Genomic DNA, 21,100 nt, shown 5'->3' on the forward strand with positions numbered 1-21,100 from the left:
ACCCAGGATGGATCGTACGCAGGCTAGCCTAAATGTTTCTAACCGGCGAAGATGTTCCATTAGGGGGGTCCACGTTTCGCAAGCGTAGAGAAGGGAGGGAATGACCGTGGCCGAGAAGACCTGAAGCTTAGTGCAGAGCGACAGACCAGGTAGCTTCCACACAGCGTTACGCAACCGATGAAAATATATTGCCGCTCGACTGATTCGGAGTGACACCTCTGCTGTTAAACTGGAGCCGGCCATAAGCACACTGCCCAGGTATGGGAAACTCTCCACTCTCTCCACAACTGCCCCATCACCGATTGGGAGTTGTGGGGGTGGAGTGTCCGATGGTACAAAATACCCAGGCAGGTGCTTAGTTTTGGTGGGGCTGATGGTAAGGCCCCATCTCTTCGTGGCACGCTCCAGTCTCAGCAGCAGCGTCTCCAACTCCTCTGAATGAGCAGCTATTACCAAATCATCGGCATACATAACGTGGTTGAGCAACAGGGAGCCATCCCTTGACCGCACCCGGGCATCGATCAGCCTCCCATTATATCTGTACCATATGGAGATTCCCCCGGTATAGCTATTGAAGGCTTCCCGAACTACGTGGTGAAAAAAGATGTTAAATAATGTGGGAGCCAGAGGACATCCCTGTCGCACCCCAAGGTGTACAGGGAATGGCTCTGACTCCCAGCCACGTAGTTTTACCCGGGCTCGCTCACCATCATGAAGGTCCTTAATGATCGTGAGCAGAGGGTCAGGGACTCCATAAGCACGAAGAACAACCCAGAGCCCAGGCCTACTGATGATATCATAGGCCTTGACCAGGTCAATATAGTGGAGATGTAGGTCTTGTTGGAATTCCCTACACCTCTGCTGTAGCAGACGGACAGAAAATATGGCATCTGTGCAGGACCGCCCTTTCCTGAAACCGCATTGGGGCTCTGCAAGCCTCTCCTCAGCGTGCCTGGCAAGGCGATGTTGAATAATCCTTGCCAGGACTTTTCTCGGCACACTGAGGAGTGAGATGCCCCTGTAGTTGTTACAGTCTGTGTGGTCCCCCTTTTTAAAGAGGGGGACCACCAGGGCATCCTTCCAATCCTGCGGAACCCATCCAGTGGTCCAGATTGTTGTTATGATGTCATATAGGGCAGTCTGTGCACAAACGCCAACCTCCCTCAGCATTTCGCTTGGGAGATCATCTCTGCCTGGTGCCTTTCCTGGTCTCAGACTCCGCATCGCCTTCAGTACTACCTCAACAGATGGCACTTCAGCCAGCCACTCACAGGGTGTGACTTATTCCAATATTTGAGGCACTGCAGCCTCCACAGGGTCATCCTCACTTTGTGCCACGATGTTTTCCTGGCTGAGGGATTTTCCCTCCCCGAGGACCTCACAGAAATGCTCATCAAATCTGCAAACCTGTTCCTGGGGGTTGGAGATTGGATCACCGTTTTTTCCCCTAATTATGGTAATAGGTGTGGCGCTGCAGGTTACTTTATTGATGGAGTTAAATAGAGATTTGTGATCGCGGGCCACTGAGGCAGACTCCATCTCCTCAACAACCCGCGACCACCACTCATCCTTGCAGCGCCTCACGGCTCTCCGAACCTCCGAGCGAAGGCTGCGGTAAGCCTCCTCATTCTCTGACGTGGGATTCTGTAGCCGATGACAGTGGGCCTGTCGCTTTTTCTCAACCATCCTGAACACCTCTGTCAGCCAGGGTCTCTGGGGAGGTCTGGACTGCGTACCCAAAGCAGCCATTGCAGCTGCATGAGTCACAGTCCTAAACCTCCCCCAGCCGCAAGCGATGATGAAATTCTCGCTTGCAAGAACTGAGACCAGGCCACTTTAAGTTGGAATGGGGTCCTGGGTGTACACCCACCACCGGAGCGGAAGAATAGCAGGCGCATCTTACATATGACAAGTCAATGGTCAGAGGGCAGATCAGCTCTACGGCAGGTCCTGGTGTCAAGGACATGGGCTCGCATCCGCTGGTTCGTCACTATGTAGTCCAGCAGATGTTCTTGCTTGGACCCGGCATGCATCCATGATGTTGTGTGTATGCGCCGATGCCGGAACAGCGTGTTGGTAATTACAAGCCCATGGGCTGCACAAAAATCTAGCAGCCTCCTACCGTTGTTATTGAGCTGATCTGGCCCATGCCCTCCAATCACTCCAGACCAGGTGCCAGCATCATGACCAACTCGGGCATTGAAGCAACCCAATAAGATGACTCTATCCCGAGGGGCCACTTTAGCCAGCACCTGTGACAGGAGGTCATAGAAGGCATCTGACTCATCGGCTTTGCCTGCATCCCTCCACAGATGTTCGTCTTCGGTGGGGGCATAAGTAACCACGACCACCACTCCTCGCCTCTGATTGATGGGAAGGCGAGCCCAAAGTAGCCTGGGGCTTACAGCTTCCCACACCTCACCGCCACGCTCCCACGCCCCCTTTATTATTTTGTTCAAAAGAAGGGCCACACCCTGTTATTTGGCAGTCTATTGCCCTGAGTAGAGGACTGTCCACCCCTCATGGTGGCAGAAGCCAGAACCGGTCCACCGGACCTCCTGAATGCCACAGAGATCCAGGCGGTACCGGTCCAGCTCCCGACAGAAGAGTGGTAGCCTCTTCTCCGCAGTGAGCGTTCGAACATTCCACGTGGCCACACGGAGGAGCCCCGAGGGTAGCGATTCAATCTCCTGGCTCCGCCAATTGGGGTTTGGCCAGGAGACGTCATAGACGCCTGTCCCCCCGGGGCCTCTGGCACAAGCTTATTAGTTAGATATTTTAGACGTGGTTTAGTGGTAAATTTTTGAAGGTGGAGGGGTTACCAGCCCCTCGCACCAGTCCAGAGCCCCCGTTTAGCCCCTGTGGTGGTCACAGACGTCATGAGGAGAGGAACCAATCGGAATTGGCCCTCCCCCCACAGCACTGTCCACGACAGAGTTGCCCGTCCGGCACACACACTATAACAAAGATCAAAGATCCCCCATATAGCCTTAACAGACTGTAGGGGCAAGTGCTGTTAGCGAGCACCTATGAAGGCCGGTAACGGTACACGAGGGGGTGGGTGGCCAGCACCACGCCCGACCGCCTTTGTCTCCCTAGTGGCAATGTTTACACACCGCACCAGGTACTCATTTGAGGCTGAGTCGACCTAGGGGAGGCCCGGGACCGGTTCAGAAAATCGTCACTGGTGTTGGCCGTGAGCGGGAATTGAACCCGTGTCGCCGGGTTCATAGCGCAGCGCGCTAACCGCTACACTATCGCTCCCCACACACACTATAACACACACTATAACACACACACACTATAACACACACACACTATAACACACACACACTATAACACACACTCACACTATAACACACACTCTTAACACACTCACGCACACTATAACACACACACTATTACACACACACACATTATAACACACACTCTAACACACACACACTATAACACACACACACTATAACACACACACACTATAACACACACACAAAGACAAAGACCCCCCGTATAGCCTTAACAGACTGTATGAGCAAGTGCTGTTAGCGAGCACCTATGAAGGCCGGAACGGTACACGAGGGGGTGGGTGGCCAGCACCACGCCCGACCGCCTTTGTCTCCCTAGTGGCAATGTTTACACACCGCATCAGGTACTCATTTGAGGCTGAGTCGACCTAGGGGAGGCCCGGGACCGGTTCAGATAATCGTCACTGGTGTTGGCCGTGAGCAGGAATCGAACCTGGGTCGCCAGGTTCATAGCGCAGCGCGCTAACCGCTACACTATCGCTCCCCTAACACACACACACACACTATAACACACACACACTATAACACAACAACAACCGCCATTCGCCACTAAGTGGCGGTGACGTCACCACGACGCTTGTGCCAGGCTATGTGCACCCTGAGGCCACGTGAAGTGTCGAACGCCCGCTGGCAGGAGGTCACGGGGCAGACCCAGGTGCCACGGGTCGACTGACTGAGATGACTGGCTGATGCACCACCTGTGCCCCCTACTGTGCCAACCTGCTGTGCTTTAGCCACCCGGCGCTCCGCTCGCTGTTGTGAGCGTCGCTCCTCCGCCCTCCGTTGTTGTTGGAGGGCGACTGCCTCCAACTGCCCAGTAGCATCCCTCACGAGCCTCCTCCACAGAGGCCGATCTTGACACCGCTGGTACCAGTCATCGGCAAGTCCACTCAGCTCCACGTCCTCCTGTACCACATCACTCCATCTCTTCTCTAGCCCGTGCCGCGCCCGCTTAGCCCCCTCAATCCGGCCAAACAAAAGCTGTTTCGGCATGCGGTGGCTGGGCATGCGGGTTACATGACCCAGCCATCGCAGCCTTGCCTGCCGGAGGAGCTCACCGATGGGACCCTGCCCAGATCTTTCAAGGATTTGTGAGCTCCTCACACAATCCAGTCTGGTTAAACCCAGGATGGATCGTAGGCAGGCCAGCCTAAATGTTTCTAACCGGCGAAGATGTTCCATTAGGGGGGTCCACTATAACACACACACTATAACACACACACACACATTATAACACACACACACACACTATAACACACACACACACTATAACACACACACACTATAACACACACACACTATAACACACACACACTATAACACACACACACCATAACACACACATTATAACACACCCTCTAACACACACCAGCGCACGCGATAAAACGTCCAGCACGCCGGGAAAGCCGCCGAGCGGCGGGACGCCGCCGCGGCGTGCGCCCTCTCCTCCCCTCCGCGGCACGGCGACGCCCGGGCCGCTCGACCCGGCGGGGCTCTCGCCTGCCGTGCCGCTGCCCGGCTGCTCCTGGCTGCGAGTCCACCCCTGGCACCCGACACCGACTCGACGCTCGCGCGCCTCGACCGCCGACGAAGCGGCCGCCCACCCAGCCTCGGCAACAGCGACGGATTATCTCGCAGTACATTACGAGACCTCCTTTGCCAGTAACAAGATTTAGTAATAGGTTTTTACCCTTTTTTAGCTGGCACAAAACTGACACCTTTACACAAGGGATCATATTCTTAGTTTTTTCGGTAAAGTCACGTTGAAGAGAAACAACAAAATAACAAAATATATATAAAACAATAAAAAATTCTCGACCATGGTCAATAAAAAATTCTCGACCATGGTCGAAACGTCGTGAGAATGGTCGAAACGTCGTGAGAATTTTTTATTGTTTTATATATATTTTGTTATTTTGTTGTTTCTCTTCAACGTGACTTTACCGAAAAAACTAAGAATATGAATTACTGCAGTCACGAAAGCTTTAAATCAAAATTTACAAGGGATCATGTTTGCAATAACCACAACACAAGCAGTCAAAAATGCAAACAAAAAGAAACATGTGTAGTAGCCACACGTGTAGTAGCCACACGTGTAGTAGCCACACGTGTAGTAGCCACACGTGTAGTAGCCACACGTGTAGTAGCCACACGTGTAGTAGCCACACATGTAGTAGCTACACATGTAGTAGCTACACATGTAGTAGCTACACATGTAGTAGCTTCACATGTAGTAGCTACACATGTAGTAGCTACGGGCTCCGCACTTTCAAGGACCCCGTGCTATCAATTCCGGTTCAGTGATTCTGCACTTGCTCTATTACTATAGTACTATACCGCCTTCGGCTTTTACGAACGACTGGGTGTTTAAGGTTAGCAATTTGTCATATTATCTGGCTGTATAGCAAATGAAAAAATACAGTTACTTTACTATGCAAGTAAAACATTTGTGTTAATATTAATGTTTTAATTTTATTTAGGGACCCTTTACAACAACATTTGCTAGAGGCCCCTCACTAGCTTAGTCCGGCACTGCTCAGCACGTCGAATGCGATATGCTCCGTGAGGCACACTCACTCTCGCGGACACAGCGGGGGGGGGGGCACTGGAAGTTCTTCATTTCGATATAAAAACGTACATGGGGGAGGGGGTGGGGGTCTGGAACTTCCAAGCAATACGGATTCGTTCTGCCAGTGCGAGGATTTGTGCCCGCGTAGGCAACCACCGTTAGCTCGGCTCATCGACTCATTCATAAACAAAACGGCTTTTCATTATTATTCCCCCCCCCCCCCCAAAAAAAAAACCCGCTGCCTGGAGACCCGGGTCAAGTGTGCCAAGTGTCGCTATCGCTGCCCCACGACACGCGCTCATTCGCAGCCGAAATTGCAACGGATGCTCACAAAAAACACAACGAAATTTTTTATTACGTTTCATGTACGCCGGCTCTCAGACCGCAAACGGCATGGAGCTCTTTATCATGGAAAGGAGAGAGGGAATGTTTCACCAGTTACATACAAAAAAGCCCCCTGCATTGATTACCCCTAACTAACCATAATTATGCTGTGTGACTACAATTGCCCTGAGACTGGCCATCTGCAGGCAAGGTTAGTAATTTGATTCTCAGCTGATGCCAAAGAATTAATTTTATAATTTCTGAAGCAAGGCAATTCATTCACGCACCGCCCTGCTCGCCTGCACGCGACCGCACAAGCCGGCAGGAATATGCGTAAAGACATGCAGAGACAAAGGAGCGCTCCCCACAGAGCCTTAGCGAGCTCTTGGGGCAAGTGCTGTTAGCGAGCACCTATTAAGGCCAGCATGGCACAGAAGGGGGTGGGTGGTCAACAAACGCCACGGCCGGTCGCTTTTGTCTCCCCGGTGCCGATGTCCACACACTGCACCTGGTACTCGTTTGAGGCCGAGTCAACCTAGGGGAAGCACAGGGGGCCGGTTTATATTTTATTCCACCGTTGAGCGACGAAGGGAAATCGGACCCTGGGTTCGGCGGGATTCGTATAGCGCGGTGCGCTAACCGCCGCACCTCCGCTCCGCGTGAGCGCGTGGTGAGCGCGTGTTCGTGGTGCGTGCTCCATCACCGGTCCCTGCCGCCGTAAACTTCGACCTCTAACGGAGCGAGAGAACAAGAACGGCAACAAGTTCCTCAGCTGGGTGGTGGTGTTGTTGTCGCGTTCTCCTTTTTGACGTTTCAACTTTGTCCAGCGGAACGCGGTGGGGAGGGGGGGGGGGGCAGGGCCGCATTGTTGGGAAGCCGCCTGCAAGGGGCAATAAATCTCGTGCCCTGCGAGCAGAGAACCGGCGGCCTTTCCTGTGCGGCTTTCCCCGGGACATCCCAACGCAGCGGGCTCCTGGGACAGCGAGCGAGCGAGCGAACGAGGCTGGTCACACGGAGGCAGTGGCAGCAGTGACGTCGATGACCTTCGCAAGGCAACCACCGCGGCCGCGTGCTTTTTGTTTGCCCAAGGAAACACCACCCCGAGTCTCGGGACTCGTTTTCAGGTGGGTCCTGCTTGGCCTGAAAAATATTTGTTTTGTCCGTGTTTAAAATTGCCTCTCACAGGGCGTGCGACATGAAAGTCACAAATCGGGCCCGGGAGGACTCAGCGGGAAGAGCGGGCGGCCCGCGACGCGAATGTTGTGAGTTCACATCCTGGTTGGGGTGAGGGGGGGGGGTGACTCAGCCCATCATCTCTCCGGGGTCGATACAATTAGTAGCACTCTGTGGGGACGTCAACAGTGATTGTCCCATGGATGAACCTGCTGTCACCGTAGGAATGTGGAATTTCCACCACTGGCTCAGGGCTGTAAACAGGACATGAGCACCAATGTATTGATGCTCATTTGAGCAGGAAATCACTTTGACTATCATTTACAATATTGTATCTAAGATCATTTATATCAGCCACTAGGCCGATGACTCAACATCCTGTATTTATAAGTGGAGGCACGGAGTGGAGGTCTGTTTATACTCTGTTATTACCCATGCTTCTCCACAGCAGCACATAACCAGCGTGTAAACAACATTGCCTTGTGTTGTGGGCTCGATCGTTGATGGAATGGCCTTTGCCAATAACATCTGCCAACCTAGCAGTATTTTGTTTAACGTTTGTGACTAAAAACACCCAAGAGGTGAAAAGCAGTCGCAGAGTTTACACGCTCAAATAAAATGCTGTTCCAAAATAATGGTCTGTAAAGCCATTGAGACGGACAGATAAAATGCATACAAATACAACTGTACTTATACGTGGAGGCACTTGAATAGCGGTACGTTCACATAAACAATGACACACGCACACACAAGCTGAAGAGGAACGGACTCCTATCTAGGCTGAAAAAGCATTCTTATTTTCATCAATGCCCCAATTCCCCAGGCATTAACTGCTTCCAATTCGGTTAAATCGAATGCAATTGTTTTTTTGGTCACGCGTCTTCCAAACCTTATTATTTTTGATGAATATATCTTGAGCGATATTGAAGTGCGAAATGCAAAGTGGTTATATTTCTACCTACGGCCTGCCTGCGAGTGTGCGCGTGTCTCTGCGTGCGCGCGTCTCTGTGTGCGCGTGTCTCTGTGTGCTTGTCTCTGTGCGCGTGTCTCTGTGTGCATGCGTCTCTGCTTGTCTCTGTGTGCGTGCATCTGTGTGCGCGTGTCTCTGTGTGCTTGTCTCTGTGCGCGTGTCTCTGTGTGCACGTCTCTGTGTGCACGCATCTCTGTGTGCACGCGTCTCTGTGTGCGCGCGTCTCTGTGTGTCTCTGTGTGCGCGCGTCTCTGTGTGCGCGTCTCTGCGCGTCTCCGTGTGCGTGCCTGCGCGGGAAGAGACGGTGGCGCACAACCACGGAACTCCGCCAACCTCGGTTCGATTCCCGCCGTCGGTGGCGGAGTGACGATCCGCCTGATCCCAGGGTTTCCCACCCCTCTCTTCAACAATCCCGCAGCCAATCCGTGGCTGGTGAAGTATGGCAAAAAAACAACCCTCAGGACCAACGCAGCATGGGCATTCATTCATTCAGCGGTGGGTTGACAAAAGTGCTTGGATTTATAAATATCAGCTGAGAATAGCTGGCTCATTGCTGACGTTAAACAGCTTCAAACAGACATGTTTATGGACACCCGTGGCTGGTAAATACCATTGGTCTCCAGCTTTGTATTATTTACGAAATGTGAAACAGAGCTTCATAGCTCATCGGACCCCTCGAGTCTCAACAGCGATTCCGATTCCGATGAAAAATATACGTCAAGTGATTTTATCTCGACACTCGGTAGCACGGCTTAGTTTTACAATGGATCCAATTTGACATCGGTTTAATATTCAATTCAGTTCGGTTGGCCAAATGCACGCTGTGCATCTGCAAGCGTGTTTGCGGAAGGTTGCATTCGAGATACGTGTCCCGACTCTCGGGCTGACCCGACTAGGGGCCTCCCCTAGGTCAACCCAGCCCTAAGCGAGTAGCTGGTGCGGTGTGCAAACATCAGCGCTGGGGAGACAAAGGCGGCCAGGCGTGGCGGGGTTGTTCTGGCCACACTGCTGTGCTGGTCTTAATAACTAACAGCACTGGCCCCGCCAGATTGTGTCGGCTACACGGGGGACCTTTGCCTTTTGCGTCCGCGGCTGCGTGAAGACAACTAATTTGGTCAAAGATCGTTAAAGGAGGGGGGGGGTGGAGTTCAGCGTGCAGTGTTAATTAATAAATAAAATCATTAATGAATTAATTATTTAATGTCCGCTGTGATGCCCTGGCGAGAGCTACGCCAACAAGCCTGGCGAAACCTCGAAAAAAGGATTTGAAAATTCTCGTGGTCGGTTGACAAGGGCCAACAATTAGAATGACTCTGCCTAATGTGCTAATGATCCCGGGCCCATTGATTAATGGCTCCCTTCAACGCAGCCCAGTCGATAGCGTCCCTTCAGGACCAGGCGGTAATTCGACGAGACGAGGTGCCAGTGCCCAGCCGGGGACCTGGGTGGGGGTAGACACGAGCTCGAGTGGGGGGACGTTTTGAGGCACAAATGTGAGAAGCGGAACAAGAAACTCCAGCGTGTTTGTCGCGTCTTCATACGCACCGTGTGTTGAACTTCTTTCGCACCGTGCGTGCTAATCGGAGGTGCGGGTGGAGGGATTATAAATAATGGATTGCTGTGCTCTGCTCAGGATACACGTTAACGGATTGCGAGCGTAAAGAAACAGGTCAGGGCGGTGTCCCTATGCGTGGAGTCGGCGCGTGTCATCAATGGGCAGGGTCCCTCATCCGCAATGCTGGTTTGTTGTTGCCGATGGCTTTGCACGGAATGTTTCCATGCAAAAAAATAAAACCACAGTGCCCAGGGGGATGGGATGGGTGGGGGGGGGATACCACACACACGTGCGACGAGAGAGCGTGTGGGAATCTAAAGCTTCAAAATGTTCAGGGCGCCTTCAGGCGCTGGTGCACGGACAAGAATCCGAGCGGCGTTCGCCGTGGAGACACTCGCCCCACAACGGAGAAACGCAACCACATCCAGAGGGGCCTTGATGCACATCCTCCTCTCCTCTGCTTGCCGCCATTCAAGGAACAGCGCTTTCGTGATCCGCCGACCCTGCCCGCCCCCCCGCCCCCCCCCAACACCGCCACCGCCACGCCGCCGGCGATGGATCACAAAACGTGCCGTTAGTCTCCGGGAAATTAACGACTAAATCTCAGGGAAATTCCTCCCACCCCGCAGCGGTACATCGCCACCCGGGGCGGTGACGTGGACCAAGCGGTTCGAATCTGGCGGGCGGCGCTGGTTAACACCGCCGGGTGGATACCGACCGGACGGTGAGCGCCTTCTGATTCACAGTGGACGTTCAAGATGCCGTGATGTCACCCGAAGGAAGAGTGTTGGGGGGGCGTCGTGGTCGACATTTTTGCTAAATTTGAGAATTGACTCGCGAATTACTTGAATGGGGAACAAAAATTCGTAGAGACAATATTTGGCAGGATCCTCTTGAAAAAATCGCCTCGAGACTCGGTGATATTTCCCGGATAGACAAGTGTAGTATACGAATCACGTTCCGAAATATTTGTATGAGTTTGGAGACCTCGACAACAACAACAACCATCGCTGCCCAACAGATGCTGGATAAAGTATCGTGGGATCATAACAATCACTGACAGACCCTTGTCAATCCACTGCTGGACGAAGCCCTTCTCAAGCTGCGTAGCTCACAGGCATTGCTTGACCATACTTCACCACGTGGGTCAGTGCGGGTTGGTGAAGGGGGCGTGGCCAGGTTGTGGCGTAGCGTGCCGATCACAGCGCCACCGCTCCAACCGTGTTTTGAGTTTAGGGATATGGCCACATTATACAGCAAGTTGTATGTAAAAATATATTAGTCTATATATATACACGTACATATGTTTCCCCCAATCCCATGAGACACTTGCGCTTATGTTTATTTATCAATTCTCTTCCATGCGCGTGCAAACGCCGGCGGAACGGCATGTGATGAACTTCACCGTGAGCTGGCTGCATGTTTTCTGAGCGCTGTTCTATCGCTGCGTTTGTCTCTATTTTTGTCGCAAAAAAAATTCGACGAAAATTTCCTTCAAGCCAAACGTTTGAACGATGGATTAAATTAATCCTCCTCATCCCTGGGACCCTCTCTCACATTTACTGATAATAATAATAAAGCTTAACTTTTAACGTTTAATTTGATGTCTGTGTGCGGCAGCGTTCTATTGGGCTCACCGCAACTCGACTGCAACGTCAATTTATGTCGCCTCCACGAACGCCCACGCTGCGTACGATGTCTCTCTGTACGCTGTCTCTCTGTACGCTGTCTCTCCGTACGCTGTCTCTCTGTACGCTGTCTCTCTGTACGCTGTCTCTCTGTACGCTGTCTCTCCGTACGCTGTCTCTCTGCACGCTGTCTCTCTGTACGCTGTCTCTCTGTACGCTGTCTCTCTGTATGCTGTCTCTCCGTACGCTGTCTCTCCGTACGCTGTCTCTCCGTACGCTGTCTCTCCGTACGCTGTCTCTCTGTACGCTGTCTCTCCATACGCTGTCTCTCTGTACGCTGTCTCTCTGTACGCTGTCTCTCTGTACGCTGTCTCTCTGTACGCTGTCTCTCTTCGTCCAGTGCACGCGATGGTGTGCTCCCCTCCCTGTGCCGGGGACGGGGGTGGTGCAGCCGTTCACGCGCTGAGCCACGAACCCGGCTACCCGACGGTGATTCCCGCTCACGGCCAACGCCGGTGACGAATATGTGAGCTGATCCTGGGCCTCCCCCTAGGTAGGCTCGGCCTTAAATAAGTACCCGATGTGCTGTGTAAAACATTATCACTGGGGACGTGCACAAACGTCGGCACGGGAGAGACAAAGATGGCCGGGCGTGGGTGCTGGCCACCCATCCCCTCGTGTGCCTTGCCGACCTTGAAAGGTGGTCGCGAACAGCAATTTCCCCAACGGTCTATGAAGGGTTAAAGAGATGGGCTTTGTCTTTAATCTGTCAATCTGTCTGACTTTCGATATATTGGGTCTCTCTCCATCACTCTGTCTCCTGTGAGTGGATCCTTCTCAGGGTGGGGAGTGCTGGTACAGCTGGCAGCAGTGGCGAGTGATATCTGAACCGCTACCGGGTCACCTCTAGGCAGACTCAGACTTAAATGAACACCTGGGGCTGGCCAAGCCACCCGTTGTGTGACTTGCTGGACTTAATAGGCGCTCGCTCACAGCAATGGCATCAACGGCGTGTTGAGGGTAAGACAGTCTCCGTCTCGGTGTCTCCATCTGTCTACACAATTTGCGTGCGTCTTGGCAACTCTCCACTGTGTCTTTGTGTGCGTTAGTGTGTGCGTTAGTGTGTGCGTTAGTGTGTGCGTTAGTGTGTGCGTTAGTGTGCCGGCCTTCAAAGGTGCTGCTCGCTAACAGCACTTGCCCCAACAGTCTGTTCAGGCTATCAGGGGGATCTTTGTGTGTCTGTATATTGTCTTTCTGCTGTTTGTCTGGCTGGTTGTGAGTCCAGATGGATTCTTCAGTCAGCTTGTCTTTCTCTCTGTCTTTCAGGTTGTCTCGCTCTCTGTATGGATGCCCACCCTCGTCTGCCTGTACAACTAAACCTCCGATGAGCACGGTTGTCTATGTACGGTGCGAATGGTACCACAGTGCGAAGACAAAGATCCCCCGTGTAGCCTTAACAGACTGTTGGGGCAAGTGCTGTTAGTGAGCGCCTATGAAGGCCGGCACGGCACACGAGGGGGTGGGTGGCCAACACCACGCCCGGCCGCCTTTGTCTCCTCAGTGGCGATGTTTACTACACACCGCACCAGATACTCATTTGAGGCTGAGTCGACCTAATCGTCACTGGCAGTGTTTGCCGTGAGCAGGAATCGAACCCGGGTCGCCAGGTTCGTAGCGCAGCGTAGCGCTAACCGCTGCACCACCGCTCCCCACACACGCACACGGGCACACCCCACCCACACACACCACCCACACACCCCACCCACACATACCACCCACACACCCCACCCACACACCCCACCCACACACACCAAGCACACACACCACCCACACACCCCACCCACACACCCCAGCCACACACCACGCACACACACCACCTACACACCCCACCCACACACACCACCCACACACCCCACCCACACACACCAAGCACACATACCACCCACACACCACCCACACACCACCCACACACACCCCACACACACACCCCACACACACACCCCACACACACCACCCACACACACCACGCACACACACCAAGCACACACACCACCCACACACCCCACCCACACACACCACCCACACACCCCACCCACACACACCACCCACCCACACACCCCACCCACACACACCACCCACACACACCCCACCCACACACCCCATCCACACACACCCCACCCACACACACCACCCACACACCCCACCCACACACACACCACACCCACACACCCCACCCACACACACACCCCACCCACACACCCCCCCCACACACACCACCCACACACACCACACACACACACCACCCACACACACCACCCACACACACCACCCACACACCCCACCCACACACCCCACACACACACCACCCACACACACCACACACACACACCACCCACACACACCACCCACACACACCACCCACACACCCCACCCACACACCCCACACACACACCACCCACACACCCACCCCTCTTAACCAAAGCGACATCAACCACGGGCGGCCCGCACGGCGATAACCCCGGGCCCTCTCGCTGCCCCCCCCCCGGCACACGCGGCCCAGGAGACAGCCGCGTCACCAAGTGAGCACTTGCATCGCGACGCCCACGGACGGTGCCAACTCGCGACGCTTTGGTCATTTTGATTTCGTTGGGGTGCTGGGGGCGAGCGGCGGCGTCGCTTGCCCTCAATTTAGGGGAGCGAAATTGAGCGATGCGTCCTGATGGCGATTTGAGATGGGGGGGGTGGGGGCCCCCACGACGCGCCCCCACCATCCCCTGGCCCCCCGGCACAGCGCCCAGCGCCACCGCGAGATAATCTCGACGAGACGGCGCTTTCATTCGGTGCATTCTGGGCGAGCGGGCTGCGGGCGACCCGAATCAGCGCCGCCGCCGTCGCTTCACGCAAACTGGAACTGAAAGGCGCAGAGAGAGAAAAAAAAACCTCACTGACCGGCGGTTAGAATATTTTAACCTTCACGTCTTTTTCACCGCTCAGGCATTAACGCCTCGAGACGCCGTTACCCCCACACCACCACCACCACCCCCGGGCCCCTGGCCCCACTGGCAAGCGGCTTAGTACGATCGCGGTGCAAAGCGCGCGCCAAGGAGAGATGGAGCGCGGTAATATTGCTTCGCAAGAATGTCCTTGAGAGCTCAATGGCGCGTGGAGTCGGCGTTCTTCAATGAGTCTCCACCCACTAACACCCCCCCACCTCTCCATCAACTACCCCCCCCCTCCCTCTTTTCTCTCCTCCTCCTCCTCCTCCTCCTCGCAGCACCTTTGTCACGTCCGTCTCGTTCTCTCGTCACCATGCCTCCGCCCGCCCCTCGCCGCTCGCTCTGCCGTTCACTCTCGATCCTTCATCTCCTTTCATCTTCTCGCTCGGTCGCTCGGCCGCTCCCCTCGGGGACCATTCCCTCCCCATGCCTCCCACGCCCCCTCTCGCCCCCTCTCGCCCCTCTCCCGCACAGCGTCGTTATCGCCGGCACGCGGCGCTCAGGTGAATGGCCAAACGCAAACGGAATTCCGTTTCGGGAAGGAACCGAAAAACACAACAACCTCCCCCTTCCTTCGCCACCCCAGTGTCCCGTGAAGCCCAAGCTCTTGTCACGGTTCGACATTGACTCCCGACCTCTGCCGCGCGAAGCCATTTTCTGCGGCTTTCTCCTCCACCGCCCCCCCCCATACCCCCAACGTCGAGAGCCGGAACGCGGAGCTCTACAGCACCCCCCCCCGCTCCAACTCCTCCTCCTCCTCCTCCTCCCTCGCGTTCAAAACGCGACGGTGACGGCGGCGCCGCAGCGAACGGCGCCGCAGGCCGCCAGCCGCGAGGGTGAGCACGGAGCGCTCGCGCGGTCGCTGCGTGAACCGCCGATGGCGCGGAAGGCCCCGCGGTAGGTCAAGCGGCCGTTCGGCACGTCGACCGTCAAGAGGGGCGAGCGGCTTCGGCCGGGACGATCGCGAGCGTTGTGCGCATGCCGGACTTCTTTCGCGCCGTGAGTTGGCCAGCCGTGCTAATCGGAGGTCGCTCGGAGGGACGGCGGAGGGTGGTTGAGACTGGCGAGGCAATGGCTCTGAGGACCCCCACCTCGGAGATGGAGCGGTGAAATCAGCTCGTGTGCAGGAGCGCGATCGTTGCATGGCAACACGGCGACAGATGGTGTGCATCCAGAAGCAGTGGACAGATCATAGCTGATGATGACGATGATGACGATGCCGATGATGTCAGTCGGTCAAAAATGAAGTTCTAATTAGCATGAGGAAGAAGTCATCTCCGTCAGCCACAAGCTGTGCAATTTCCACATTACCATGGCGGGAACCAGTCTGTCCATAACAGCAAATGCTGATTAACCACCCATTGGTGCGAGTTGTAGGGACCCAGCGTGATGCCCGATAAAGTCAAACTCCTGTCCAAGATTTTAACTGACATGACAATTCGTGCATAAGGGTATGATTTATCTTGTTTATTTTATACGGGAGAGGTTGGAGAGAGAAAGAAAGAGAGAGCGCGCTTCTGGTAGCCTCCATTCAGCAGTGTATTTTGCGATGATGATGATGATGATGATCCGTGATTGTCGATCACAGCCAGGGCACGATGAGTTTCGTACGTGACATTATTTGGTGATGCCACTACCACTGTCGCCGTCGCTGCTGCGTTGGGCAGTGGCCCACGAGCACAAAAAAACAGCGACCACGGGTGTCAACGGCAACGCCGTGGCCTTCAAAGGAAAACAAATATAAACATATACATACACATGCAACTTTGCTTGTTCTATGGTGATTTTCCTTTAAAAGCGGCGGCGTTAACGAGAGAGGTCAGAGAAGTGAGAGATGAGAGAGAGAGAGGTCAGAGAGAAGTGTGAGTGTGGTCAGAGAGAGGTCAGAGAGAGGTGTGAGAGGTCAGAGAGAGGTCAGAGAGAGGTCAGAGAGAGGTGTGAGAGGTCAGAGAGAGGTCAGAGAGAGGTGTGAGTGAGGTCAGAGAGAGGTCAGAGAGAGGTGTGAGAGGTCAGAGAGAAATGTGAGAGGTCAGAGAGAGGTCAGAGAGAGGTCAGAGAGAGGTGCGAGAGGTCAGAGAGAGGTCAGAGAGAGGGGCGGGGCGCGTGCTCGCTGCTGACCTTGGCGACGCGGGCCGCCGTGTCGCGGGCCAGGGCCAGGCCCTGCGTGAAGGCGCGTGCCGCCACGAGGGCGCGCGTCAGCTGGGGCCGCAGCTTGCGCGGGACGTCGCCGAAGGGACGAAGCTCGTCCGAGTTCTTGCTCACGCACTCGAGGTACGACTCGGAGAGCTCGTAGTGCGGGTGCAGCAGCGCGAATATCCGCTCGAGCAGGCGCGACCAGAACTCGGTGAGCGACTCCTGCGGGAGGAGCCACGCCGCGTCACCGTCACCGCCGCCGTCGTCATCATCGTCATCAGTCATTAACACCATCGTAAGAATCATCATCGTACTCATCGTAAGCAACATCATTGTTTTCAGTCATTATTACCATAATTTGTATCATCATCATCATCATCATTGATGCTGTGGGACTTGTGGATCGCAGGGGCGATGGAGACACGGCGTGCACCACACGGCCATCCACAGGGGCAGCCGGGTGTCTTTGTCGAGGAAAGAAGGGTGCTTGTCCCATCTTGTACGGCGTTTCAGTGTCACTGCCACTGCTGCATTGTCCGCGAGCTCTCTCCCGGATGCTGGGAATTCCTCCCGCGGACGTGAACGAGCGCTCCTAGAGAACGGTCCCAAACGCCCCAAAACGTCTGGACCCGTCTTCAAAATCATCCCTGGGACTCGCTGGAGCTCTCTCCGGGCTCAACAAAGATTGCCATTGAGCCACAGCTCCGCAGCAACGGCAGCAGTGGTGGCCACCACGAGCTGCCACTCGCCCACGGCCCCTAAGTAAAACCGTAACAGTGCTCCCCTTTGTGAACGAGCTCAACGTAGATCGATAGATATCACTGCGAGCATTTAGGTAATACGTACAAAAAAAAGAGAGACGGTTCTTTGTCTCTTGGAGCACAGGGCCAAGTTTTCTCACTGGAGGTTTCCCTTCCCCCCGCAGGGCTTTGAGCGCAGAGATAAGATCACAATTAGGGTGCGCATGAGCGGCATTAATATTGCAACGCCACCAAGTCTCCATTGCAGTCTGATTTTGTGCCTTATTATCAGATGTTCAAAGCCAGCGCGGCGCTTATTACTATTATTAGAATGCGGAATATTTTCTTTTCAAATAACAAAAAAAATGTATATATATAAAAAAAATCCGTTGCCAAAAAAAACGACGATTATCCTCTCTTTTTTTTTGTTCAATTTGATTCCACTTTGTATGTCCACTCAGATTCCTTATAGTTTTGCCATCGGCGGTGCGTCGTTTTGGAGAAAGAGACGTACCAGGAAGGCCCCATTCAGAACCGACGCACATCAGGGGACCACGTTTAGAAATTTGGCGCGGAGAATGCGTATGCAGCAGAACTACCCCCCGCGAGATCCTTTTTAAAGTCGCCTCTCACCCAGCCGAGGGGCGCTGCACTTTCCCATTCGTTCTGCCGCAGAGATGTCTGTCCGGGGACAGTCAAGCTGATTGTTTTCTTCGCCAAAGTTACCAACATATGGGGGAAAAAGACAAATATAATATCGTGGTGTTATTTGTTGAATCCATCAGCTTGCTCGACACAGCGTTGATATACGGTGCTTTTTTTTTTTACCTACGTGACTTTACCGAAAAAAACCAAAGAGCATGAATCCTTGCAGTCACGAAAGCTTCAAATCTAGAATTTTCTTGAAGACTTTGCTGTTTTTTCCTGGATTTTTCTGTTGCGCGTAGTCACTTTAAGATGTTTTTTTGTTCATGTTTTTGTTTGTTGCGGTTGCACCCGATTCAAGAGCCGCATGGCTCACAGGGCTATACCAAATACATGAACTGAACTGAACCTCCTGACCCAAAATCGAAAGGGTGCGAGTTTAAATTCGGGTTAGAGGGACAACTCCCAGTCCACCACCGACCGTGGCGTTCATAGAACCAGCACCAATTAATGAGGAAGCGAACAGAGGTCGTCCCGTGGATCATGGAGTTAAAATTGTTCTGCTCGCCGTGTCAGTCAAAACTTGCAGATCACGCACAGAGGCCCACGGGTTTCTTTTTTAAGCCTCCAAGGCAAAGAGGCAAGATGCGGAGATAACGCCATCACGCGATGTTCCGCTGCGCGTTGCCGAGTCAACAGAGCAGGGGCACGGTGACCAAAAAGCAGGGCCGCCACCACGAGCTTCCTTCCCTCCGCCACAACCCACCCGCCGTCACAGCCACATTCGTCTGACCCCTGTCAGACGAATGTGGAATGTACACCAGTGCTGTAGCGTGGGGGCTGGGGGGGACGGTTAACACCCACACCCCCCGCCCTGTCTTCTTATCGTCAAGTCAAAACACGTCGGCGCAGCTGTCCGTACGGCACAATAAACAAAAGAGGTGATCGCATCGTCACTGATTCCGTTCGGCGCTCAACATTTGTTTAAAGTTGGTTTAACATTGACCGTGCCCCTCCCCCCAGCCCAAATTTGAGTGCTTGGACGCCCCCCCCCCCCACGTTAAACAAGTTCACACTCCAGGGGTGCGGTGTACAGCCGCATTGAACCACTGTCGCACTATTTGCAGTGGTGAGGAATGAAATGTGTGGGGGGGGGGCTGAAGGGGCGCCACCCTCTTCAATCCCCCCCCCACCCCCCGCTATGCAGCCTCTCTGGTCCGCGAGCACCGGTGAAGTCGCACCGCTCCACAACGACCCCGCCGTCTCCACGCCGGGCAGCTCAGAGTCGAGTGTCACGGCCGAAAGAAGGAGGAGAGGGAGGAGGAGGAGAAGGAGAGGGAGGAGGAGGAGAGGGAGGAGGAGGAGAGGGAGGAGGAGGAGAGGGAGGAGGAGGAGAGGGAGAAGGAGGAGGAGAGGGAGGAGGAGGAGAGGGAGGAGGAGAGGGAGGAGGAGAGGGAGGAGGAGGAGAGGGAGGAGGAGAGGGAGGAGGAGGAGAGGGAGGAGGAGGAGAGGGAGGAGGAGGAGAGGGAGGAGGAGGAGAGGGAGGAGGAGGAGAGGGAGGAGGAGAGGGAGGAGGAGGAGAGGGAGGAGGAGAGGGAGGAGGAGAGGGAGGAGGAGAGGGAGGATGAGGAGAGGGAGGAGGAGAGGGAGGAGGAGGAGGAGAGGGAGGAGGAGGAGGAGAGGGAGGATGAGGAGGAGAGGGAGGAGGAGAGGGAGGAGGAGGAGAGGGAGGAGGAGAGGGAGGAGGAGAGGGAGGATGAGGAGGAGAGGGAGGAGGAGAGGGAGGAGGAGGAGAGGGAGGATGAGGAGGAGAGGGAGGAGGAGAGGGAGGAGGAGAGGGAGGAGGAGGAGAGGGAGGAGGAGGAGAGGGAGGAGGAGAGGGAGGAGGAGAGGGAGGAGGAGAGGGAGGAGGAGGAGGAGGAGAGGGAGATATCCCTGGAGGAGCACAGGCCTGCGTGGGGCAGGCTCTGTGTCTCGAGCCGGCGTGTCGTCATTGTGCTCCGGACTCTTGACGTCCCGGGAAGACTTCCAGATTCCCTAACGGCGGCGGCGGCTGCCTCCTCCGCAACGAGAGGACGATCCTGGGGTAACCGTGACGGGTGGCAACCCACGGCGCCGGGCGACGTTCAGTGCCTCACTGCGGGCGGCCGAGAGGCGCACTGATCGGGCATTGGGGGGGAAATGTCTTGACCTGGCACCAACGCTGCGTTTCTAAGTTTAGCACGCTTGGTCGGCTGTCAATGCGGGGACCTTGATAATCAAACGGGCAACTCAACCCTGTGACTGGACAACACGTCTCGTGTCTGGTAACTATAAACAGCACCACCAGGGGCGGGGGAGGGGGTGACCACCACCACCACCCTCGCCACCTTGGGCTCGCCACCAGGTACGGTGAGTGCCTTGTTAATGCAGGGGGGGGGGGGGTGGTGTAGCGGTGAGCGCTGCGCTACGAACCCAATGACCTGAGTTCGATTCACGCTCACGTCCAACACCGTTGACGATTGTCTGAACCGGTCCTGGGCCTCCCCTAGGTCGACTCGGCCTCAAATGAGTACCTGGTGCGGCGTGTAAAAACATTACGACTGGGGAGACAAAGGCGGCCGGGCGTGGTGCTGGCCACCCACCCCCCTCGTGTGCCGTGCCGGCCTCCATCGGTGCTACTCGCTAACAGCACTTGCCCCAAAAGTCTGTTAAGACTGTCCGGGGGATCTTTGTCTTTGGGGCGGGTGGGGGGGGGGGGCGCTGGCGAGCGGGGGTCCACACCTGCAGGTTGGCGCCGGCGCCCTCGTAGTAGCGCCGCAGGTCCTTGAAGAGGTCGGAGAAGAGGTGCAGGTGCTTGACGTAGAGGACGCCGTACGTGCGGGAGAACATGGAGTGTAGCGAGCGCTCGGAGTTCTCCAGCAGCTCCTTGAAAAACTCTGCACACGCCCACAAAGACAAAGGTCCCCCGTGTAGCCTTAACAGACTGCAGGGGCAAGCGCTGTTAGCGAGCAGCAGCGCTTGTGAAGGCCGGCACGGCACACGATGGGGGTGGGTGGCCAGCACCGCGCCCGGCCGCCTTT

The 21,100-nt window shown here is 55.0% G+C and overlaps 1 protein-coding gene across 2 annotated transcripts in view; it reads right to left on the minus strand.

Annotated features, from left to right (window-relative positions):
* LOC116952487 (glypican-6-like) overlaps positions 1-21,100 on the minus strand; it is a 159,416-nt gene that overhangs the window by 51,855 nt on the left and 86,461 nt on the right. For both annotated transcript variants that reach the window (XM_032971873.2, XM_032971874.2), the window contains exons 3-4: positions 20,802-20,956; positions 16,639-16,875 (exon numbers count right to left, since the gene is read on the minus strand). In XM_032971873.2, coding sequence (XP_032827764.2) covers positions 16,639-16,875; positions 20,802-20,956 — 392 coding nt within the window. The remainder of the gene's footprint in view (positions 1-16,638; positions 16,876-20,801; positions 20,957-21,100) is intronic.

This window comes from Petromyzon marinus, chromosome 47 (genome assembly GCF_048934315.1).
Source record: "Petromyzon marinus isolate PM22_M1 ecotype Great Lakes invasive population chromosome 47, UKy_Petmar_22M1.pri1.0, whole genome shotgun sequence".
Classification (NCBI taxonomy): domain Eukaryota; kingdom Metazoa; phylum Chordata; class Hyperoartia; order Petromyzontiformes; family Petromyzontidae; genus Petromyzon; species Petromyzon marinus.